The 26,713-nt window shown below is 38.7% G+C and overlaps 1 protein-coding gene across 1 annotated transcript; it reads left to right on the forward strand.

Moving 5' to 3' along the window:
• The first annotated feature begins 3,533 nt into the window (after nucleotides 1–3,533).
• Nucleotides 3,534–19,988, forward strand: LOC135707363 (organic cation transporter protein). The gene is made up of 10 exons (XM_065229180.1): nucleotides 3,534–4,043; nucleotides 4,125–4,279; nucleotides 18,130–18,260; nucleotides 18,326–18,438; nucleotides 18,507–18,632; nucleotides 18,699–18,867; nucleotides 18,933–19,258; nucleotides 19,317–19,451; nucleotides 19,509–19,666; nucleotides 19,740–19,988. Exons 1-10 carry the CDS (start codon nucleotides 3,905–3,907, stop codon nucleotides 19,968–19,970), a joined length of 1,683 nt encoding a protein of 560 aa, XP_065085252.1. The 5' UTR covers nucleotides 3,534–3,904; the 3' UTR covers nucleotides 19,971–19,988.
• Nucleotides 19,989–26,713: the final 6,725 nt, after the last annotated feature.

Raw genomic sequence — 26,713 nt, forward strand, 5'->3', positions numbered from 1 at the left:
CTGAACGAACCAGGCGTAACACTTTGCCTTCAGAGCCACGTCGCGAATCGAAAGGTTCGGATTACACTTGAAATAATCCAACACCTTCCGGGCCATCACAGGGTCAGCTGTCTTCGATTTTCTTCCACTTCCAGCCCGCCGCTCGGTCGTCTGGGACTCCTTAAACGATTTTACCACCCGAGACACAGTTGTCTTTCGATCCATCTCATGGTCGCAGTCGGATTTTCCATAACGGCGCGCAAAATTCTCCGGCGATTTTCTTCTTGTTTCGATGACATCTCAATAACCACTGAACCGATTGTTATGAAATTTTGCACATGTAAACAATTCACTCCAAACTAGTTATACCCAGATTTTCATCAATTTTTACCCACGGATAAAAAAATTACACACGGATAAAAATTGTGCATTTTTTTCGAGTACAAGCCTTACACAGCAAAAAAAGTTGTTAAATATTACATCGAAACTGCTGCAACCAGGTCAATCCATCGGTTGTGTAATATCACATTGTACGATGTACATCGATTTTGCGAACAAAATTACATCCATTGATGTAATATTGTATCTGCTTTTTGCTATTACATCATTATTTCATACATAAGCTTGAGTTACGTTGGACCATATTACATTTTTTTTTGCTGTGTACGAGGCTTTCTCATACAGAGTGTTGCACAACAGAGCTTTGTCTGACCCGATTCGGGTAATCGCGGGTGTGAGGCAAGGATGTATATTATCATCGTAATCGACGAGATCATGGTTGGAGCCGTTGACCGTGTACCGAACCGTGGGTTGCTGTGGCAGCCTATTACCAACAATCAATACGAAACTAACGATTTTAAATTGGCTCACTACTTGACTAGCCTATTGGTCCCAAGCAAATCGATTAACGTATCCCATTCTAGTCGAAATTCTAGTACTACGCAATGTTTGTTTTGATTCGCTATGAAAGTTTGACAGATAAAATGAGGGGTTATTGGTTTTTCCTATGTTTCGAGGGGTGAATCGATTAGCTTGGGACCGAAGTACCAGAGCTGAGCCAAAAAGTTGAGCTCGTTTCTTCGGAACCTTCTGGTCTTAGAGTTACCTCTATGCTATTACTATGGAGCATCTCAACGACTTCGATTTGGCTGATGATGTTGCGTTATTAGCACAACGGCGCTCTGACATGCAGAGTAAGCTCGACGACCTTGTGGAACGCTCCTCTGAAGCAGGTCTAACCATCAACGTCAACAAGACCAAATCGTTTTGGATGTCAACACGGAAAACCGTTCCAATTTCACGATAGCTGGGCAGGCAGTGGTGAGGAGAAAGTCGAAAGCTTCCAATATCTTGGCAGCCCGATAGCGTCGGACGGCGGCACCAAGAGCAACATAGGCGCACGGATGGAGAGCGAATCAGATCAGTCGACTCACCAAAATCCGAATTTTTAACTCGAACGTGAAGTCTGTGCTGTTATACGCCAGTGAAACATGGTGTGTATCAGCGGAGAACACTCAGAAGCTGCAGGTGTTTATCAACCGATGCCTGCGGTACCTAATTCGTGCCTGGTGGCCCCACAATTGGATCTCAAATTCCGAACTTCATCGTTTGTGCCATCAGAAGCCGATAGACAGAAATTCGTGAACGGAAGTGGAGATGGGTCGGAAACGAAATCTGCAAGCAAGCACTGGACTGGAATCCAGCAAGACATCGCAGCAGAGGCAGACCCAGAGGCTTGTGGCGGCGGACCTTAAACAGTGAAATTAAGAACGTTGACCGAAATTTGACTTGGGCACAGGTCAAGGCCAAAGCTAGTAATCGCCCAGGATGGAAACCTTTCACAAAGGCCCTTTGCACCCCTGGAGGTGCGCAGGGTCGTTAAGTAAGTAAGTTTGCAGTTATCTTTGCAACCTTTCTCCTTTTATGCTTTACAAATCCTTTCAAATAATTATATGTTTTTCTCTTAGCCTTTGTCCTACATCAAAGTCGTTACATTGTTTTAAAGAGGATCATTATTTCCTTTTCCTCATGCTCCTTGACAGCTTGACTGTATTCCTGCCTACTAACCGGTATATATTATTCATCATTTTTTGATGCTTATTTTAATTCTTAATTACTACCTTTACTGCCGCTCTTCGCATGTCGGTCCAATGGCAAAAATCAGCAAGCCGAGGAAATCGCATTTTTAGCTTGATTCGTACCATTGCTTCTTATGTGATGAGACAACCAATTTGGCTGTCTTTCCAAAATTTTCAGAACCAAGTTATTGAGTTCATCCAGTATTAAGAAAATATGAGTGATCAGCTACCATTTGCATTGTAAAACTCAGTTTTGACAAAAACTGCTATGGGACCGACATGCGAAGAGCGGCAGTTTAGGCTATCTATTTTTTTCCTTTCTGGAGTGCTAGGTTTCTTAGAGATTCTTAGAGTTCTTGATGCCTTCTCTTAATTTCCTGTATCTTCAATATTTCTCTGTTAATTTTTGTAACCTTGATCTTTATGAATATTGTTACTGTTATTTTTGAATTTTGTTACTATTATTTTTGTTCAGTAAAATCCCTATAATAATCATTTTGTGGTCAGTTTTGATTTGAGTTCAACTACCTTTAATAATGTAACACACTCTCACATATCGCACCAATACAACCGGACGTGAAAATCTCTATTTGACCAAAAATTTGTCCGACTCCACAACCGCTCGAGTAATTTTAAATCATGTTAATGAAACTTAAATAGTAGCACAAACATTTATTTAGTCATCATTTGTCAACACGAAAATATACTTTTAGAAGCTACGTGTGACTATTAGCATAGAACTTTTGAAATTACTCATCAAAAGTGGTTATTTTCGTGACATTTTGCACGACTCAATTTGGTAGCATTTTCACGTGCTGGTGTAGGGTGCTTTCAATCGTGACTCATTTGAAGTTTTCATGACTTTATTGCATTTAATCTTGTTTGTCCAGCTCGGTATTCTGTTTACTACTTAGTGACGCAAGAGCCAGAATGGCCCCCTCATAAACAGAAATGCAGGTAAAATTACAATGCACTAGCAGTAACCCAAGCCATAGATTATTTGATCTGCAAATAATCTGCAGATTGCAGGTTAAATGGTAAATACACAGTTCAATTAAACAGATTGGCCAAAATGGGTTGTTATGTTTAAACTTGATTCTTATCTTATTGAACGCCACCTTTCACTGGTGCCACCCGATTGGCAAATACGGGGGCATATAATTCTTAATGAAAACGTTGGCGGTTTACTCCAGTTAGCATATGGATGTAAATTTTCATTACCGTTAAGCTGGGAGGCTTTGTTCCTGAGACTTTCGCTTTCCTTTAAAGAACCTCTTCATTCAAAATGGATACACTTACAAAAACGACCAGTTGAGAGTTTCATTTAAAAAAAATAACAAGTATATTCCAAAGTCCCTACCTCTGACGCCAATCATTGTTTGGACTGGATATTTACGCTTCCCCATAGGATCGTTTGCTTGGTGGACCTATTTAATCGTAATCCATAATCCACAATATCTTAGTTTATTTCGCGTATTTCGCGGGACCATGTGTCGAAGTGCGAAGAGCAATTTCCCGAAGCCAAGACTAGTGAATAGTCGGTGAATTTGGTTGTTACGTTGTTGTGCTTCTCATTAGTTAGATTATCAGAAACATTGATATCGTGAAATTCATCTGTCTGGAAGAGATCTTTACCAAGCATGAAAAATCCATTTTTGTCACACTGGCCGTTCGGATAGACTTCGGATTTAACCCGGAAGAAGTACCCTAAGTCAGCGCAGCGAAATTACAGTGAAAATTTATTGGAAAGGTCCTCTAGTCACCTAAGTCACACAATCAGGTTAAACTGACCAAAGAAAATTGCACACACGCACCCGATCGCTTTGTAATAGCAAAATTTAATCAAAATGGCCGATTTTCTATCGTCGATTATGAAAGATTTTGGATCATGGCAATTCAGGGCGATATTACTGATATACTTGTGCAAAATACCATCGTCGTGGTTTATGGCGTGTTTAATTTATACGGCCCCTGTCCCTAAGCATGGTGAGTTTGTGGTTAGAGGAATATCCGTTCCGGAATGATTTACTCAAAGTCCTGAACTGATGCAATCTGGTCTGGTTGCAGGTGAATTCTTTTGCAAACCTCCCGTTCCCATCAATCACATCAACGCGACCGAATGGATCAAGGTTTCCCATCCGTTGAAGGAGGAAGTGCACGATGAAGAGTTCACCATCGACTATTGCAACGTTTTCGAAGATGCCATGGAACATAGTCTGCAGGTGAGATGAAGTGGTACCGAGATTTAAGCTAACCTCAGCTGTTAGAGATCTGTGTAGTACTTTGTGGCTTAGTACCTATGAGCTATAAACAATGTAGGATCGTTTCAAATATCAGTTAACATTAACAGGAACACTAAAGTGATGGATCGATGGAGAAGCTTGGTCCTTAAATATATACATGTCTCCTTAGCATAGGTAATAGACACACCGCACATAACAAGGAAATACAGTAATGACCCGATTTTGTCAGCACTCTTTTTGAAAAAATTTCTAATGTTTTATACGATATCCATGCGCTTTTTCAGTGGTCTTATTGCACCAAAATACAGCATTCATCTTGAAGATGAATGAGAAAGATTTGGAATTACGGGTATGTGCAATTATTGAAAGATAAAGTTTATTCTCGGCTGTAAACATCAAGTTCGGATGTTGACCAATAGCGAAATTTTATCCTTCGATCTAGGCGCTTTATATAAAGGTGACACACAAAGTGGAAGTAGGTGTTAGTTGTTTACTAACTTGAACTATGACCATTTTATATTGATGCGATATGTGAGAGCTTGTTAGTGAATATCTGAGGAAAATACATAATAAGTCGATGTCAAACTCATTTTGACAGATCTACTTTCATATTTTTTTTTAGTTTTGTCAGAGGAAAATAATAAACAACTTGACATGGCATTGCTCCCGCTAGTGTGCGTGCGTTAAACGTCACTAATCTCTGTAAAAGGAAGAAACGGATATTCAAAATCCTAACTCCGGCACTGGTTAGTGTAGATCTAGTTAGATATTTCAATGGACATAGAACAATAGGCAACAGTAGGCATTTTTATGAAAGCTCATTTGAATATATTTTTCATTTTTTACATCAAGAGCAAATTTTAATTACGTCGAAAGTATCGAAAGGTAAACAAAGTCGAGCTATCAGTGTCAATCGATACTCCTACTATTACACTATAAACTGTCATAATATAAGATCACATCACGTTTGGGTCATTCCGGCTCAAGTGGGTACACCACCTGGAATAGAAATTGGAATTCAAGAAAAAATAAAAATATATTAAATAGCCTTGATTTTTCAAAACTACCTCTCACTCATCTGGCCATATCTCAAAAACTATTTGTCCAAATCATTTGCCCTTGTAAACACATAAAGTAGAAGAGTTTTCCAAAGTGTGGTGAAAATTTGAGCCCAAAATATTAAGAAACAAAAATCCCGCCCATGGTGAAAATAGGCCATTTTTACAATTTGGACACCTGCCGGTAATCAGTCTGTTTACTGTAGTTACTATAACAAAAACGAAATGTTTGTACACATTTAAGAATCTACATTAAAAAACCTTCAAGTTGACGTTCTAAGATCACGAATAGCTTATTTGGTTATGAAGTAATCTCTTCTGAAAGTTGAAATTTTTAAAAATCTCGAAAGTCCAGTGTTGTAGCCCAGAAGGATCTAGGCACTTTAGAGCAAAATCAAAAAAAAAGCCGTTTGTTCAGAATTCCAAAATAAGCGTTTTGGCCAAGTTTGGCTCAAATCGGTGACATCGACCACAACTTTTTTAAATTCTGTACCCACTTGAGCTGGAATAACCCATTTTTAAATTTATTTATCAGTCAAATTCCTTTTTGACGTAATCACCTTCCGATCAAAATATTTTTTGATGTTACTGAAGTCACCCGATTTCTATGGAGATGCCGTTTGTCTTAAGTAACAGCGCAGAGAAAACTGTGAAAAGTGTACGTTCGTCGTTTCGCTTTCTCGTTATTAAAGTGAATAAATCGAACTGTTTGCTGCTAATATGATTTTGGTGGTCCTTAAATGATGAATGGGCTGCACATAAGGAGACGTGATTGATAATTCTCCCGAATATCCTGGTAAATACACTTTGACTTAAGTAACATTAGGAGCCATCAAACGACATATAGTAACTTTTGACTCGAAACCCAGTATATTTTTAGTATGAATGCTAGCGATCTGCTTTGTATAATTTAAGCCCTGCTTAATATGTTAAACATTGCTATCACTATGAGATTATATGTGTTTAATTGGAAATAGGAATAACTTTTCGGTCATCAAAACAAAATTTTATTTTTCTCGGATCGATGCGAATGTTACTTTCGACATAATGAATATTTGCTCTTGACATATTCTAATGACGGATCATAAACATGTTTGCTTATCCCCGTTTTGCTATGCACATTGAACTTTCCAACTAGGTCTACATTAATAACTCTGAATAAGGGTTGATGCATATATTATGTCACGCTTTAAGGGGGGAGGGGGAGTCTAAGATTTTGTGACAAGCAATGCATTAGGTATACGAAAAACGTCACGAGGGGGGTAAATTTTTCCTCGGTTTTGCGTGACATAATTAATGCATGGGCCCTAAATTGGTGTATATATTTATAGGGTGTCCCGGAAAGTCATGCTAATGAACTCAAATTTTCATTTCATATATTGGTTAGTGTAGATCTAGTTAGATATTTCAATGGACATAGAACAATAGGCAACAGTAGGCATTTTTATGAAAGCTCATTTGAATATATTTTTCATTTTTTACATCAAGAGCAAATTTTAATTACGTCGAAAGTATCGAAAGGTAAACAAAGTCGAGCTATCAGTGTCAATCGATACTCCTACTATTACACTATAAACTGTCATAATATAAGATCACATCACGTTTGGGTCATTCCGGCTCAAGTGGGTACACCACCTGGAATAGAAATTGGAATTCAAGAAAAAATAAAAATATATTAAATAGCCTTGATTTTTCAAAACTACCTCTCACTCATCTGGCCATATCTCAAAAACTATTTGTCCAAATCATTTGCCCTTGTAAACACATAAAGTAGAAGAGTTTTCCAAAGTGTGGTGAAAATTTGAGCCCAAAATATTAAGAAACAAAAATCCCGCCCATGGTGAAAATAGGCCATTTTTACAATTTGGACACCTGCCGGTAATCAGTCTGTTTACTGTAGTTACTATAACAAAAACGAAATGTTTGTACACATTTAAGAATCTACATTAAAAAACCTTCAAGTTGACGTTCTAAGATCACGAATAGCTTATTTGGTTATGAAGTAATCTCTTCTGAAAGTTGAAATTTTTAAAAATCTCGAAAGTCCAGTGTTGTAGCCCAGAAGGATCTAGGCACTTTAGAGCAAAATCAAAAAAAAAGCCGTTTGTTCAGAATTCCAAAATAAGCGTTTTGGCCAAGTTTGGCTCAAATCGGTGACATCGACCACAACTTTTTTAAATTCTGTACCCACTTGAGCTGGAATAACCCATTTTTAAATTTATTTATCAGTCAAATTCCTTTTTGACGTAATCACCTTCCGATCAAAATATTTTTCGATGTTACTGAAGTCACCCGATTTCTATGGAGATGCCGTTTGTCTTAAGTAACAGCGCAGAGAAAACTGTGAAAAGTGTACGTTCGTCGTTTCGCTTTCTCGTTATTAAAGTGAATAAATCGAACTGTTTGTTGCTAAGATGATTTTGGTGGTCCTTAAATGATGAATGGGCTGCACATAAGGAGACGTGATTGATAATTCTTCCGAATATCCTGGTAAATACACTTTGACTTAAGTAACATTAGGAGCCATCAAACGACATATAATAGCTTTTGACTCGAAACCCAGTATATTTTTAGTATGAATGCTAGCGATCTGCTTTGTATAATTTAAGCCCTGCTTAATATGTTAAACATTGCTATCACTATGAGATTATATGTGTTTAATTGGAAATAGGAATAACTTTTCGGTCATCAAAACAAAATTTTATTTTTCTCGGATCGATGCGAATGTTACTTTCGACATAATGAATATTTGCTCTTGACATATTCTAATGACGGATCATAAACATGTTTGCTTATCCCCGTTTTGCTATGCACATTGAACTTTCCAACTAGGTCTACATTAATAACTCTGAATAAGGGTTGATGCATATATTATGTCACGCTTTAAGGGGGGAGGGGGAGTCTAAGATTTTGTGACAAGCAATGCATTAGGTATACGAAAAACGTCACGAGGGGGGTAAATTTTTCCTCGGTTTTGCGTGACATAATTAATGCATGGGCCCTAAATTGGTGTATATATTTATAGGGTGTCCCAGAAAATCATGCTAATGAACTCAAATTTTCATTTCATATATATGTTCTCTATAATATTCTCTTTCAATTGGTAATACGCAGTTCCTTTAATCGTATGCCAAGGAGCGAACTTTTGATCTGACGCTGCCCATGAGCTGAGCACAGATTCATTGGCAATCATTTTGACCAGTCCTTTTAAAAAATTTCGATTGAATTCGCTGCCTTAAAGTGTTTCCGTAGATATCTCTAGGAAAGGGCCCAAAAAGTTTCGATTGGCCCGGACAATTCAGAGAATTAATCTCTTTTGGCACGTATTGCACATTGTTTGCTCTGTACCAAGCTACCGTGTCTTTCGAGTAGTGCATTGACACCAAATCGGACCAAAATAGTACTGGGCCATCATGTTGACGGATCATGGGCCGCAGACACCGATTCAAACACTCCCTTATTGACGAAAGCTTGGTGATCTTCTGGTCCACTTTTTGGTCCACCGGTCCCGGTTTACGGCCACATTTAGATGTGTCCTCGAAGTTAACTTCTACACCGAACTTCCGGATGGTGGTTTGGACTGCTCCGATACTTACTTCCTACATTTTCGCCAACTTCCTTACTGATACTGATACTGATACTGATGATTTATTTATTATGTATATTAATGACATGCGACGAGTTTTACGGTTTTGTGATATTAATCTTTTTGCTGACGATACTGTGTTATTCATTGCAGCTAAGGATTTAGAAGAAGCCGTTTCACGCTTGAATGAAGATTTGCGTTCTCTAAGTAGATGGTTGAAGTATAAACAATTGAAATTGAATATAAGTAAAACTAAATTCATGGTAATTTCGCGGAATCGTGTAGATGATGATTTTTTTTTTTTTTTTTTCCTTTGATTTGTTTTCCGTCGATCTTGTTTTCCGTGCTGAGCACCAATGCTACCGACGCCAGGAAGGCAGCTCCCACACCTGGACCCTACCTATCGACCCATCAACTCATGAACCGGGGACCAACGGCTTTACTTCCCTTCCGAAGGAAGGCGTGATCAGAGATGTTATGCCTCAGAACATCCCGGCGGCGCCGACTGGGATTGAACCCAGGCCTGCTGGGGTGAGAGGTAATCACGCTTACCACTACACCACCGGCCCCGCTGTGTAGATGATGATGTCTCTGTTGTTATTGATGATGAGACACTTGATCGCGTTCAGGAAATTAAATATCTTGGCGTGATTATTGATGACAAACTCAAGTTCAATTCTCATATTGACAATGTCATCAAGAAAATTGCCAAGAAGTATGGAATCCTATGTCGCTTGAAAAACGATTTAACTATTGGTAGTAAAATCCAGTTATACAAATCAATCATCTCCCCTCATCTAGACTTTTGCCCTTCCATTTTATCTTTGGCCAATGAAACACAAATATCGAGATTACAGCGTTTGCAGAATAAAGTAATGCGTTTGATTTTAAGATGTAATAGATTCACTTCCTCAACTTTTATGCTGGACGCTTTGCAATGGCTGTCAGTGAAGCAAAGAATTGTGTTTTTGACTATGGTGTTCATTTTTAAAGTAGTTAACGGTTTGCTGCCTCGATATTTGTGTGATCGGATTGAAAGAGGAAGTGATTTTCATAGATATAACACTAGAAACGCGGATGAAGTAAGAACACCACATCTTTTGAATAATGCTTCACAAAATTCATTATTTTTCAAAGGTATAAATGTTTTCAATTCGATGCCTAGACACATCAGGCGTGCAACTACACTTACAGAATTCAAGAGACGCTGCATTTCACATGTAAAAGCTGTTTATTGAGCAGTTAAATTTTTATGAATGGATAAATCATGTATCTTGACAAAGTTGTCACTAACGGATTATTTTGTATGGAGACTGTCATCAAGACATTTTAGTAATTTGTGTAGCATATACAAAAAACTACATTGTTTGCCTCGATGGTGATGATGGATTTTTAGTTTTTTGATTTTGTAGTAGTAATAGTAAAAATAGCTTTGAGTAGTCTACAATGGTTTGAGCCTCGCGCGCGGAATACAGGTATAAATGACTAATACGTGGAAATTGTGGCAAAAGCCTTGAATTAGTAAAGGATTGGCTGGAAGTCGTTTCCTTGGATATAGTCCTGGCACTGCGGAAGCTTAAACGTGTAAATCCCAGGTCACGTGTAAATGGAAGTATTGTCGAGGACTATACTTGGACTTTTGATAACTAGTTATACCTTTGAATGTTTTTGGTTGATGCCTATAACATATTTAACAGGACATTTATATCTGTAATTGTAACCAGCTCGATTTTGTTTGCAAACATGGTTAAAATGTTTATATTTAATTATCTTAAAGATAACTCGTCCAACTCAAACCTTTGTAGGGGTAAGAGGTGGGACCATCATCATCATCATCATCATCATCATCATAGGTTGTTTGCGATTTGTTTGCGCTTTTCGGGGAAATGCCTTGCATTTTGATGAATTGGTAAAAAAAATGCACTTTGCGCACACACACTTGTTGAGCAATAAGTAAACATCAACCAGAGTTGGTAACGGCTTGACGAAAACCAAAAAATAAATTGTCGCGTTACAAAAACTATCATTTCCATACATCCTTCGTCATTGACGAAGAGAGGCCGACAGTAATCCCTTTGAACAAATCAAGCTGAACATTGCATTAGTATCGGTTCTCATTGATCGGTTCTCTTCGTCGACTTTCTCTTTCGTTAATAACTTGAGCACAGAACCGCTTCTTGATGTGTTTGTCTATGCTAGATAAAAGATTCTTTTATCGATCTGTGTGCTAAAAATACCTGGGAATGTTTTCACATGACCGTGGGGATGCAAAGAGAAAGTCGACGAAGAGAATCTGTCAATGTTATTCAGGACCTAATGCAATGTTCAGCTTGAAATCCTATCGCATCTTTTACCTTCACTTCTCTTTTTTATATGGACAAGAAAAAGCAGATACCGTCGAACGTGCATGTTAGCAGACTAGTTGCCACACTATGAGCGCTTCTTGTTTTCCTTTAGCCAGTAGTGAAGAAACAAGCCTGATAAGCTTCTTCTTCATTCCTTTATTTAACGTCGGTCTCTGTTCCGCAATTTAGTGCCAATCACCGACGGACATCGATTGCAATCCATTGACGGCAATCGAATGTGCAGGAAGGCAGCTTCCACACCTGCGTAGGATATCGCACCCATTCAAACACACATGGGCAGGGACCAACGGCTTTACTTCCCTTCCGAAGAAAGACGTGACCAGAGATTTTTATGCCTCAGAAAAATCCCACCGACCTCGGCTGGGATTGAACCCAGACCCATTTGGGTGTGAGAAAGCAGTCACGCTAACCACTACACCACCGGCGCCGGCTAGCCTGATAAGCTGATAATCACAAAATTGGTGGTTCGAATCCCTTTTTGTAACCATTTTAAGATTTTTTTAAAACATGTATTGCTTCCAACGATAATCTTTTTTTTTTGTCAAAGAATACGGAACGGTTGACTAAAACGTGCAGTATTTATTCCTCTCCGAGTAACCGACAGATCTAAGAGAGAGATAACGAACTGAGATAGTTTTTTTTCACGACGTAAATGAAAGAGGAATTTGTCATGCTCTGTTTGGAGTGCGCTGCCTAATGTGCCTGAAACACGAAATTGAGAAAAATGCAACTTTAACATTTTTGTTGGTTGAATAAGGTTTACTAGATAAAATTAACTTTTGAAATGTTCATAACTATATTTTTCTATGCCAGAATATGCATATTAGCCAATTTCTCATTTATTGACAGTGCGACGAAGATAGTAATACAATATTTTTCATCATTGACTTTGCTCTCTTTACGTTGATGCAGCCCTGACAACAACACACATCGATGAACAGCTGATAAACTTCATCGGGGTAGAAATGGCGGCGAGTTGAAAGTGTGCTTATACTTTCTGGGTCACCCTATGTGTGGTAATTTAAGTAAATGGTATTTAACAAATGTAATGGCTGTTCTTAAGATAGACTGTAGCGTACCCCCTTAATTTTTACGACACTTCGTGCATATTAACGGGTTTCATTTTTAATTTGAACTTCTAGTAACGACCATCAAGCCCCGTGACGTGGGTAGATCACCTTTTCGACTTATTACGGGATGATCTTGAAACAAGGAAAAAAAATGAGTTAGTTGTCTTCATCTATGTGATTCCTAATCTTCTATTCGTTGTTCCCTAGTTTGAAGTGGTTAAGACTAGGGTTCTGATGCATGGTCATTATCGGTGTCATTGTTTAATTTTGTTGCTAAGGAATCCAATTTTTACTGACAAAGGGGTGCGCCTTTGGAGGGTGTTTAAACACTCCGAAGGGGATAAATAGCGGGACCTTTCAATTAGAGTTGGATCCTTGCAATGAATGCAAGAATGACAACTCTAAACAAAAATAGGATACTTCATCATTTCTCAATAGTGATGGAGTAATACGACATGCACTAAACTCAGGACACGGGATATACTACAATAGATCAAATAACTGGTCGCAGTGGTGTTAGGTTCCGACAGAGGTCAAACGACCATCAGAAAAATGAGTTTCTGGTAGCCTTCTTCGCTGTTTTTTTTGTTGATTCTGCGTTCGGTTTCGCATCGTTCCTTTTCGGTTTACTCTATTCCATGTGCTAGATGACGTTTGAGCAATTTTCAGTTTGCACGGCGTGCAGATTAGCGAGGTTCAAACTAGACAGTGTTCTGATTAGGAACGGTCAGATTACCGGGGGTCCACGGTATCAGCAACTTTATGCAGAATGAATATCAAGCTGAACATTGATTAGGTCCTAAGTAACACTGACAGATTATCTTCGTCGACTTTCTCTTTGCATCGTCACGGCCATGTTAAGACATTCCCAGCTATTTTCAGCTCACAGATCGACGAAAGAAGCTATCATATATCTTCTAATACGACAAACATTACAAGAAACGTTTCTATACCCAAGTTATTAACGAAAGAGAAAGTCGAAGAAGTGAATCGATCAATGTTACTTAGGACCTAATGACCTAATGATATGAGATGATGATGAGCCACAGTGCAGTTAGAGAAACAAACTTTGTTCGAAAATGTATAACATTCTACGCATATCTATCCCATGTAACTTTTGGACGTTTTTCACTTTTTCAGATTTCAGAGTTCAGATTTCAAAACCAATGACAAAATAACATTTTAAAATGCAATAGTATGTAGCAACGATGTATAAACAGCTCCAATATTGGCATGAAAAAAAAATACTCCGGATAATCGAGTCTAAAATTCCGGATAATCGAACCCCGGATAATCAAAACTCCGGATAATCAAGTCTCCGGATAATCGAGTCCGACCTGTATTAGCATTTCCAACCAACTCTGAAAATCGTTAACTTCGCGTATGAAGTAACATAAAAAACACTTTGAATGTAACAACTCAAGGCGGGAGTAGCCGTCAACAATGCTGATGATGGTACAGCACGCAACAACCACCCTACTGGTTTCTCTCTGAGATGATCACGTTGGTCATGACGAGAGGAGCAACACAATAGTTGGGTAAAGAAGAACTGCATTATAATACACCATCGACTGGAAATGCTCTCGCAACGTGGGGCTTTAGGTAGTGATGAAAACGTCGCTAGAACTATTCCACAGCCGCAGTCAGTTTATGAGCAAAAAGAGGGACGCACATTTTTGCCTGTGGACTTGGAGACATACTTCAAGTCCCCGCGTACATCGTACGGGTTAGGCAAAAATGTGCGTCTATCTTTAAAAACTGTCGCATTAATGGCCCTTCGCTCATTTTCAACTTCTATTCAATTTTCATACTGCCGTACTCTAACGGAACTATCCACCTACCCTCTTCTAAAGATCATTCTCTAGCTAATAAATCATCACACTAAAGCGTCATATTAGCATTTCCAACCAACCCTACACTCATCTTGCTAAGTAGTTATTGTTATTGTGCCATGCTGGAGGGGGTATTGAGCCTGGTCGTCAGTGTAATGTTGATGACCAATTATACACCTTCCATGCAGCAATCAAATAGATAAAGATGAGATGGCTCTTAGATAATGACTTATGCGAGTCGATTGAAATCAACCGAATATTAAATAAGGGTTAAGTTGATTCTTAACATAGAAGCGTAGATGCATAGGTGAAGGATAAGAGAAAGGAGAGGCAAAGGTGTTGAAATGCAGAATTAGATTTCGTCGAGGTTGAATGCGCATGTTTGAATAACGTTGATCCAGGTACCTATCGTATAAATTTGCATATCATCTAGTTATTTTGTTTTTTTTTTCATTTCGTTTATTTGGCAGGCTCAAATGTTATGAAAATAACTTAGCGGAGCCGAGTAACATAGAATACCAATTTTGGTACTCAATATACAAAAAAATAGGGGAATTTACGTATTCTCGGCAATCTAAGCAGACTTATATTTATCTGCTGCTAGCTACTGTATCCATTCCAATCGACAGAACTGTCCAAAACGGTTTGAAAACGTTTTTAAGGCGCTCCAAACTTCTCAGGTGAGTGTGACTATTGTCGGCAGTCTCTTTTACTTCGGCAACCTTTCCGTTTAAACTGTGTGTTAACCAGTTGTTCTATTATCGGCAACTCGAAATCAGTCGTATTTTCATGTGCTTATGTTTCATTTGAAGAAACACCTGACATAACAGATTTAATCAGTCGTAAAAATGTATTATGATTGAACCTGAAAGACTGAGGAATCGTTTAAATACATTCAGCAAATTATTTTAGTGAGAAAATACAGCGAAATTAACGTTTAAATTGTGGTTGCCGAAAACAGTCCATGGCTGCCGAAGCCATCATTTACCCTATATAAAAATGTATTTTATCATATGAGTTTTCTGGGTGGCGATCGAAGTGGCGACAAAGCGATTTTCTCCCGTGCACGCAACTTCTTTCTTTCCCGAATTTGTTCCTGATTTTCATTGAACCCGAATCGTGATCGCTGCTGCTGCTTCTGAACGTCGTTTCCCGTTGCATGCTATCCGCTACTCTCGTCGGTCGTGCGGGTCGTCACGTCCATTACGTTATTTTCAAGCAGCATCTCCATCCCCGTGTCCGTTTCCCGTTCGCTACTGACTGACGATTCACCTTCCACCACTACACCAGCATACGTACCTACTGCTATCTATAAATTTACTATCTCTCCGATGTTTGGTTTAGCATCACAATGGCTGAAGCTAAACTTGATGGTATTTTTTACTTCACACATCTTGCACCGTAGCAACAAAAGGCACCGAACTGCTAGCAACGAACAAAGAGCAACTATATAATAGCGAGTCTCGAAAACAGGCTATCGCGTGGTTCACAACGAAATAAAAAATCGACTGCTGCTGTGGACACCTGTGGGACAACTGATCATCTAGTTATGATTATTGTCAATAGTACTTACATTTCGATAAATTTGATGCTACCTATTTTACCTCTTATGTGATGCTTATCATCACAGAATCCAACTTTGAATCGTAGACCAGGTCCATTAACAATACACTCGTTCCGAGAAGGGGCTCATGGTACCACTCATCCTGGTATAGTCATTTTCGCTCGGTGCGGTTAGTAATATCAAATAGTGTTACATGCAAACGAAAAAGAGATTCAACTAGGATTAGTTTAGTTTCATCTGAATACCCAACTAACCATGTCTCAGTGACTTTGTCTCGCTCTGAACCTACATTTAAAGCTATTTTATGATTATATGGTTACTTTGGTACTCACATGAAATGTTGTGCAAGTACCACAAGTTCAACGCCCAACTATGGACAGCTCAATGTTAATACCATTTACTCTTTGCTCTGATAATCTGCTAAGAAACATCTAAGAATGTATAGAGATAAAGCTCATAAATACAGTTTTAACTGATGGTACTTTATAAACATGAAACTGTCCTATATTGGACCCTGCCAACACACGGCACCTGCGCGGTAATGTGGGCCATCAGAATGGTTCATCGGTTGCGAAGTTAAGTGCTTCTCAAACTGAAACGATACATTTCTCAATTTTTCAACGTTATCCTAACGTAAACTTAATATTATCACCCATATTCCCGTCCACGCCCGAAACCCATCCACCACACAAAATAAAATAAAAATCTTTCTGTATGGCAAACACGCCTAGACATAAACGAGAATATGGGTGCATATCTTCACTGTAACAACTACGGGTAATCATCAAAAGTACTTGCATTTTACTCAGGCACTTTTGAGCAAACTGCAATCACTCGCTCATAGTCGAAATGTGCCACGTCTAAATTGGCACAACGACACCCTACAACGCTATCTGACCAAAGCGCAGGGTCCTACACTCATCATGCTAAGTAGTAAAACAAAATGCTAAGAAATGTTTGTTCTACACAGAGCATTCATCATTAGTTTCACGAGACGGCCATGCTTTATAGCTGTAGCAACCGACGATTGCAGCAATGTCAACGCACTTATTGTTGGTTTCAGTTATTGATGCAAACCTATGAAAAGAATCCACTTTCACAACTTCGCGGAGAACGCAAGCTCGTTCATGTAAACACAACCCACAAGAGATGTCAAATGCAACGTGGTCATCAAAGCAACATGAAAAGTAATAGCAACAATCAATACGAAACTAACGATTTTAAATTGGCTCACTACTTGAGTAGCCTATTGGTCCCAAGCAAATCGTTTAACGTACCCCATTCTAGAATAATTCCAGTACTACACTATGTTTGTTTTGATTCGCTATGAAAGTTTGACAGATAAAATGAGGGGCTCGTGGATTTTCCTATGTTTCGAGGGGTGCATCGATTAGCTTGGGACCGAAGATAGTACAAGAGCTAAGTCAAAAAGTTGAGCTCATTTCTTCGGGACCTTCTGGTCTTAGAGTTACCTCTATGGTAATAGTTCCTAGTATGACTGATATGCGTAGAATTTCCATCTTCATAGCAAATTTCTCGGCATAACAGTCCCACTGAATAGTTTTCGTATAAAAATAGGCTTAACTGATTTAATTGAAGCTAATTTCTGTAGTTTTCACTAAAACAAATTGATTCTGTTGAAATGTGAACATGTGCACTAACTTATTTTAACTTGTATTTCTTCCAACGAGCAGAAATGATTCAAAACATTAATCGTGATTTTCTCAGATGTTACTTTTAGAACATAGGTCATATATGCGTAGAACGGCAGTGTAGATAATATACAATAACATACATTTCCCGAACTTGCTAAAAGTTATTAAACTACGTAGACGATTTTTGAGATGTTTTAGACCACAACCCCTCGGTACACACTTACCTTTTTTCGCCGAGATTCCAACAGCCGAGCAGTTCTGCAATATATTTTGTTGAGGTTCAGTAAAAAAGTTGCCGAGACTCAGCTAACAAATAACATTTTGCTGAGATATCAGCTAACAAACAAACAAACAATTTTGAAGAGATTATCAGCAAAAGTAAATGTCAAGGTAATCGGCTGTTGGAGATTTTACTGAGCTAGGTTAAGTGTGTAGACAATCGTCCATTCAACTTTTTGGAAATTTTTATGAACCACAGACATTTGCCAAGGTGTCTACGTGGTTCATGAACAGCCTCTACATACTTTTGAACGTGGCGTTAATTTTTTTTTTTTGCATCCCATGAGTTACTAAAATATTTTTTAAATGAAACACGTTTCAATACTATAATAAGTTCCTGATTGATTAGAACCTGTTTTAATCAAAACCGGCACGGACTGACGAAACCAATTTCGTACCTCCTGTTTTACTCTTTCCAGTACTACAACGATCCATCGATCAAACCATGGATAGAGCCTACCAACAACACCAAGGTCATACCGTGTGAAACATTCGAGCATCACGTGGAGTACAACTCTATAATCACCCAGTTCGATTTGGTGTGTTCGAGGTATGGATGAGCATAATTTCCAGTAGAAACTAACCGAAGTAACCGAAACGAATTCAAACTTCTAGGGACATACTGGTAGCAACTACGCAGTCTTTCCATCTATTCGGCGTTTTGCTTGGTGGCATTATAACAACCCAATTGCTGCAGACGATCAGTCCGAGGAACATCATGCTGCTTGGTAGGTCAACAGTACCGCGATTATCGATCAATTTTCAAATCTTACCTTGTTGGTATAACCGTCCACAGGAATGTATACGCAAATTATTAGCGGGTGCATCACCGGTTTGATAAACGTATTCGAATTGCACATGCTCTTCCGGTGTTTGAGTGCAATTTGCTGTGGTTTCATGTACACAGCAGGAGGTGTTATCAGTAAGAATCGAATGGGGGAGAGAAACGTTCAAATTTGATATTATGTATGATTTCCTTAAATTTCAGTGACTGACATAACGGGGGGCAAATTTAAAACCGCCACTATATGCTTGTTCGAACAATTTTGGTCGATCGGCGTGATTATGTTGCCTGGAATCGCCAGCTTTTGGAGTAGCTGGTCCCAGTTGTACCTGGCCATCTCTCTGCCAACGTTTTTGTTGATAATCTTACACAGGTATTTGAGGGGTTGGTTGGTTGGGTAGGTCAATCTGGTTCATTACAACTTCGGTTCGATTCCAGGTGGATACCGGATTCTCCAAGGTGGCTGCTCAAACGGGGAAGGGTTCGAGAGGCCAAAATGTACCTGATGGAATCTGCTAGGTGTAATGGCAGTACTGAACGCATTCCGAGTGATTTCGATCAGCAACTGAAGTCGTTTTCCGAGGCGGCTGTAGAGCAACCAGATCCCGATCCCTGGTTTTCGATATGGAGCGAGAAAGCTTCTACGAAGAACCTCATCTGCGTCCATCTGGCCTGGTCCATATTTATCGTCGTGTACTATGGAATGCTGCTGAACATCAGAGCATTCGGCAGAGAAAACCTGCAGATCAACACGGTAATTGCAGGTAAGGTAACGTTTTTATAAATAGTTTATCAGATGCTAATCCTTGTTTACCCATACAGGGATATCGGAAATGATTGGAACGTTTATCGGATTCTATCTGATCATGTTCACAAAGAACAAATGGTTTTGGACCGGTTTGTTCAATATCATCGGTGGTTTAGTGGCGTACGTTGCATGGTTGATACCACCAGAAGGTAAGCAGGAAAGTTTGCAGCAGGACTGGATTGATCGTTCATATTTCCATATTACAGTTACAGGGAACAAGCGAGTTGCTCTTTTAATGCTAACGGCAATGATCTCAAAGACTAGCATTTCTTCCTGTTTGGCTATACTGACGACTTGTACGGCTGAATTGGTAGGTGCGAGCAAAAAGAACGGGCTCGTCTATTCAACTATTGTGTGGGCGAGGGTGAGTAGCTTATAGAATATACAATATTTCTAGCAAAATCCACAACTGAAAGCATCTTCCTTTCATTTCCCAGTTTTGGCTAATAGGTGCTCCGTTTGTGGGAGCCACGGTCATATTTGGTCAGTTGGTGCCCCAAACGGCATTTGGCTCGCTGACCATTCTTGGTGGAATTATCGTAGGAAGTATTAACGGGGAGCGAACACACCCAGTGGTGAAGCGGAACACAGTCTATCCGGAAACAATCTGCACATCTGCCAACTGGCTGTCGCCAAAACCGCTAGGAACAAATGATCTGAAGCAATAACAACTATCGACTGGTATATATTTAGTCCAATTATGTTTCCGAAAATTCCACATTGTAGCCTGTGGGGGAAAGTGGGAGCATATTTGACATGAACGCAATTTTGCATACAAATGGCTCATTCGTGAATTACTTCGCATTTCAATGGAATTTTCCAAATAATGACTACCGATACGGTCAAAAAAGTATTCGTTTTACCGTGACGCTGAAGCAGTCGACTGCTGAAATTAAATTAAATTGCTGGGTTAGACAAGCACTCAACACCACTCAAAGCTCTTCATAAAGAGATTCCGTTAGAGGTTCGACAAATTTAAAGGATTTTATAAGTCATTAAACAACAACATCATCAAAATTGATTATGTGACTTTACAATAATTGAATAAATGCTTAACAAACATAGCTGGAAGCACTGTTCATTGTGAAGCTGTTAACCTGCCTGCCAAATATTTGCGTAAATATATGAATAGATTTTCCAACTTAAGCTTAAGGTGTCCGTCTTTACATAGGTACTTTCTCCTACATGAGCGAATCGGCGATCATCCCTTTTGCGAGAGGAAACAGTCCTCAACCAGACACGATATTTTATAAGAGATGACCTCTCCGCGCGTAAATCTTGTTGCACGGCCATCTAAGTTATTTTGTCTGCAAGGTATAGCTAAAGCCCTCTAGTTAAAGTGTGGACGATTGTCACCACAAAACTGAAAAAAGCTGTTGCAATCGAGCAAAGCGGTGCATTTTGACGGTTCGATTGGAACAACTTTTGACAGACGTCCATACTTTTAAGCTGGGTTTAGACGATTCAAGTCATCGGCTCCTGTGTTATCCGACGACCAGTTCAAGGCATTACGTTTTGTTTGTGGTCTACAATCGCCGCGAGACGCAGACATCCGCACCCGATTAATCGGTAAGTTGGAAGCTGAAGAGTATACTCCGCCGACTGAAGGTTCGAAGCTCACCTTGGAAAGTCGAAGGGTGCCATCGGTTCCACAACTTGAAGCAGGACACCAAAATTATAGAGAAACTCGTTTCAGAGAAATCCTTCGTTAACGCCGTTTCAATTAAGCCTCTCAAGATAAAGAAGGATCCTGACTCGACCTGTCTGATGCCTACCTGCTAGTCGAGGTTGACAATGAATTACTGATGTACCTTACAATTAACACGCATCGAGGATTGGTTAAATACAACCGTCTGCCACCTGGAATCAAGTCGGCCCCTTGTGCGTTACAAAGGATTATTGATAGCATGGTTGGAGGAATTCCTGGAGTTAAACCATATCTCGACGATATCATGGTTTCCGTTAGGACGAAGGAATAACGTGACCGAAGCCTCAATGAAGTCCTTGAAGGATACAAGGCGTACGGTTTCCAACTGAGATTCAACAAGTGCCGTTTTGATCTCTCGCAAATTAAGTTCCTATGCCACGTCATCGACAAAGATGGTTTACGACCAGATCCAGCCAAGACAACTGCAATATCGTAGATTCCCCCCCCCCCCCAAGAATGTGTCTCAACTTCGATCGTATCTTGGGGCTATCAATTATTATGGACATTTTGTCAAGCAAATGAAGGAGCTTAGGGCACCCATGGATAACTTGCTGAAAAAAAAACCTGACGTGGGAATGGACTGCCAGCTGCCAAAAGTCATTCGAGATGTTCAATGCTCTACTCACTTCTGACTTGTTGCTAACACACTTTGACCGAACAAGGACATCATTGTAGCAGGTGACGATGGATTTGGCGCAGTTATTATGCATCGCTTCTCTAATGGATCAGTGAAGGCTATCACGCATGTAAATATCAAGATCACTGACAGCTGCAAAGCAGAACCATGACCAAATCGAGAAAGAAGCCTTGCCTCTAGTTTTTTGCTGTAACACGATTCCACAAGATGCCGGTACCACACCTGATGTCAGAGCCTTTATATTAACGTATTTACTACGACGTGGCTAAGAAATTGTGGAGGTGTCTTTGTAGCTGACCATGGCGAGTTGGAGGCAAAGGCCATCGAGAACGATTCATGGAACAATGTGGAGCAGGTTTGGACAGTCATCATCGCACACTATTTCTATGCGCTCTGTACATTCCAGCTGATCAAGTCTGGGACAATGAACTCATCGATACCCACTGTCGGACATTTCACGCAGGAGCTATTAGTCTTCTCCACAACTACAGCGTAGCAACGCTTTCTCAAATTAACCAACCTAGTTAACGATAATAGTTTGGACCTCTGCTTCGTTAGCACAGGCTCGCTCCTTTGCACTAAGCTAGTTCCGCATCACGCTCGTATAATTGTCACTGTTGAGGACAAACTCGTGCGTGATTTCGATGATTATCCTGCTGCGGTTTCTTATGAATTCTGTAAAGCTGATCACCGTAGCATCATAGATGTATTGTCTAGTCTTTCTTATAATACTAATAAGTATACTACAATAGTTGATAAGGTTAACATCATTGGGGCTTCATCCAGTCTGTTGATGTAAAGCAACAATAAACAATAAGCATATGTGACACCATCAGTTCGGGCCACTGTCTTGGTCTCCCATGCAGACCTACACTATGAGATTACCCGAGTAAAGCTGAAGATCAAATTGAAATCAAAATTTGCTGTTATGAAATAACTTATTTTGAATACTCCAGTTGACCTCATTTTGGTTGACTTAACGGTTAACACAGCAAAAATGAGAGCAAACTTTTACACTGTTGAATCAAACGGAAAAATAATCTTGCTTTCAATGAAATCAATTTGATTTCTGATTTTTTGCATTCATAATATTTAACTCAGTACGGGCCTGGCGTAAATCGTTACCATCCATGCTTCTCACGCTGAAAAATTTGAGCTCAAATCTCATCCCGGGCAAGTAACGAATGATCTAAAATGTGTTAAACAAAACAAATAAACAATAATAGTTAGTTCAACGACAGATGAGCTTAAATTAAATTTTAAACAAGACGTTAACAGCAGAACTTCAAGTTAAGTCGCTTTCATTTAAAAAGTTTTGACTGCATAATGAAAGCACAATATGATATCAGACTAAAGCAAACCCCACACGCATCAATATATTGACGCGAAGGGGAATTATTGACAATAATATTGATGATGTGAATTCAGAAATATTGTCAATCTCGATATATTGACGTCAATATAGAATGTATTGACAATACGATTATTGTCAATAAAAGTAATCGTGTTGGGTCCACTTAATGCCGTGACAATTGAAATCAAAATGAGTTTTCATTATGATAGGAACTACAAACTTTAACATCGATTTGCTTTCATTTTGTTAACTAACATTGCTCGGGTAAGCTCTCCCACCTTTGACAAGGTGCTTAATCATTATTTAGAGTTTTATTTTTATTTATTTTTTTTTGCCTGAGAGACAAGTATATTTTTATTCCGATTTGCCATCGCAATCAGAGTTGTAACCTTTCACAATCACGATCGTCAAATAGCTGATGGTAGTAACGCTTTGTACATTCCTACACCCAGAATAATTTTTACGTGAAAACATGCGAAGATTTTTTCCATCGTACTTTTCACATAAGAGCTATGTGATTCTCATGTAGGGGTACTCATTTTATGAAACTTAACCGCCATACACCGAAAATAGTGTTCATGTAGCTTCCATTGGAAACGCAAATGATCACGTTAATTTTTATATGATTTTCATATGAATTTCATCGGCCTCATAATATTCATGTGATTTTGTGGTGGGATTTTTAGCTATGTGATCACATGAAAGCTATGTGAAATTCACATGGTTTTCATCCATTAGATATGTGATAAATTTTTTGAGTGTAGGATTATCACATAGAAGTTACGTGATTTGGTCGGTGACATTCATTGGAGGATTCTAGTATCAATATCTGTTTATAGAAATATTTCTCTAATATGTAGATAAAATCTTTACGGTATTAATATTAATAATAGTAATATTCCTTTAATTTATTAAAATTTACTTAATAAACTACATCAGCATTTTTTTTATATTCGAAACGCAGCACAAATCTGGACGATCATGGAGATGGGCCTAGATGCTTTTCTCCCTTGATGAAGAAACGGCTGGACAGCTTGACATCATTCTGTTGAGTACGATGAAATAGTCAGTTTGTTTTTGTCAAGCAGAATCAAATAATCCATAATTTTGTACTTTCATTACACATTGCCACATTCTTTAAAAAATACCGAAGCCAATTATAATGCTACCACGATTTGCACCGCTCTGAGTGAACGTACCACTCTTTTGTTTACATGTGGACATCTCATAAGCTTTACGTGAAACGCACATAGACTCATTGTTATGTGAAAATCACGTACATTTCATTGATTATGTAGGTGTGTCAAACAGGAACTCCCTGTGAAATTCAAGGGACATCACTTACATTCTACGTGAGCAACGTAAAACCATGTAAAACTGAGAGGAGAGGAAAAAGTGAGAACCTACGTGATTTTTCACGTAGCTTCAACGTGTAGATTATTTCCATCAAGTAGACGAAAGAAGTGAAAAGAAACTGGTGAATGTCGTCTTCGGTTGTGATCCATCACCGATCTGGTTATTCCCGACCAGCGTTGCCAGATTGTTGTAAAGCTTATCGGTATCAAAGGTATTAAAAAATCGGTATTTATCGGTATTTACTATTTAATTAATTTTATATTTTTGCCGTTTTTGAAAGCGAAAATTTTAACGACTTGAGGGGAATTGCTTTGTTTTACGGCTTTTTTAGTCTTAAAACAATCTTTTTTTTTCTCAAGTGGTGATCAAAATTGTGACCAAGTAGTTTTTTCAATTAGATATCATTAAATGAAACCAAAATATGGCAAATCAGCCACAACAACGACTAAACTTTTGACAATAACGACAAACAATATATTTTCCCTTGAAGAAGACCACAACCGATGGCCGAAATGTCGGGCAGATTACATCGTAGTCGTTGCAGTGTTTTAAGACTGAGAAACCCGTTAATTAAAGCATAAGTTTAGCTTTTGAACTATGATCGGAAAATTCCGGAAGAAAACTCCGGAGAATGTTTGAATTAGCTTCAGAACAAGCTGAAAAAACATCCAGAGAAAGACGAAAGAAGCTCCCCTGGATGAAGTTCGAGGAAAGTTCTAAGAAAAAAGGTCGAAAAATATCCGGCATGGCCGCATGCTTGGCATACACAGTTGTACACACCAACTGCTCATTTGTTAATAACTTTTTACTCAGTTGTTGAAATCTGTTTTTCTTCAAAGTAATTGATAGTTTAGGATCATAGACATGCAAAAAGTAGATACATCTTAACATTTGCATAAACACCAATGAATTTTTACTCTTAAAGTCCATGATGTGGAGCGAGCATTTCTCCATCACTCCATCAACTTCATTTTTACAACGCAAAAACAAATACAGTTTATGACTAGAATTAAAATCTTCTTTGTTTTTTTGTATCTATAACAAGCTTAAACTCTATTCTATCTACTGCTTCAAAAAGCACTATGTTTCGTCAACTCTGTGTAAAGTTATTAGCAAATGAGCAGTTTGTGACCGAAACTGTGTATGCCAAGCATGACATCCGGGAAACTTCCAAGACACGAACTGAGAAACTTGTGGCGAAAATTTAAATAAACTATCGAAAAAAAATCGGATGTTACATCAAAAGGAAGCCAGAAAAGTTTCGGAAATCGGAAGTTAATTTCCAGAAGTAGCCATTTCCAGGGAAAGCCAGAAGAAGCTCGGAAAAACCATCCAATAGAAGTCGAAAAAAAAACCTTTGGTTTATGGTCAAACTTCCAGAAGAAGACGAATGAAATTTCTGGAAGAATTAATTGAACTTTCTGGGGAAGATGAAAGAAATTTCCTGGAGACGTTGGAAGAAACATCTGACGGAAGTGGGAAGCCAGAGCGCTTACGGAACAGTCGAAAGAAACAAGGACATAATTCATAAAACATCCCTGAAGACTCCGTAGTTTCCCTGATGTTTTCGGAACATTCCTGAAATGCACTTAGGCATATTCCATAATTTCTCCAAATTCCTTAAAAGTTCTTGTAATTTTCCTGAAATTAGGGGCTGTTTTGGAGTTCTCTGGTCATCCTCGAAGCGCTCGGAATTTCCCTGATTATAATGAGAATACCGGAATATCTCTAATCATCTTTGAAGGTATCTGGACTTTCTTGAAGATTACGAAATCTCTTCAGTGCTCTCACAATTTTCTTGAATTTATTGTAACATCAGCATTGAAGTTCTCTGATCTTCCCGATTTATTTTTTTATTTTTTAAAGTTATCGACACTGCCATTAAAAAGCATAAAACTTCCCATAAAATGTTCTCACAAAGTTCTAATGTTCATGTAACTTCCCTTACGTTTCCTAAATTTGCATGAGCCCCTCAGTACATTGCTAAAGTTTCCGGAAATTGCCTCATTGAAATTAATTGATCCTGATGTTCTCTGAGCATCACTAAAGTTCCTGAAAAACATTAAATTTCCCTTAAGTTCTTTGGACTTGTGAAGTTTCGAAAATATTTATGATGTTTCCTTAAGTTCACTGGAGTTTGCTGGACTTTTCTGAAACTTCCGGGTTATCGAATTTTAACAAAAGTTAATGAAACTGTCTTTGATTCTGGACTTTTCTGAAGTTTCAGAACATCTTAAATGTTCCTGCAGCTAGTGTGGATCCGCAATAAAAATCTGATAGCATCCTTGAAGTTCCGGGAAAGTTGAAAAAACTGGCAGGAGATAATGAAAGAATCATTCGAGCGAAGGCTGAAGAA

Source organism: Ochlerotatus camptorhynchus, unplaced genomic scaffold (genome assembly GCF_037179485.1).
Source record: "Ochlerotatus camptorhynchus isolate MF236.1 unplaced genomic scaffold, CSIRO-AGI_Acam_v1.1 ptg000308l, whole genome shotgun sequence".
In the NCBI taxonomy this organism is placed as follows: Eukaryota; Metazoa; Arthropoda; class Insecta; order Diptera; family Culicidae; genus Ochlerotatus; species Ochlerotatus camptorhynchus.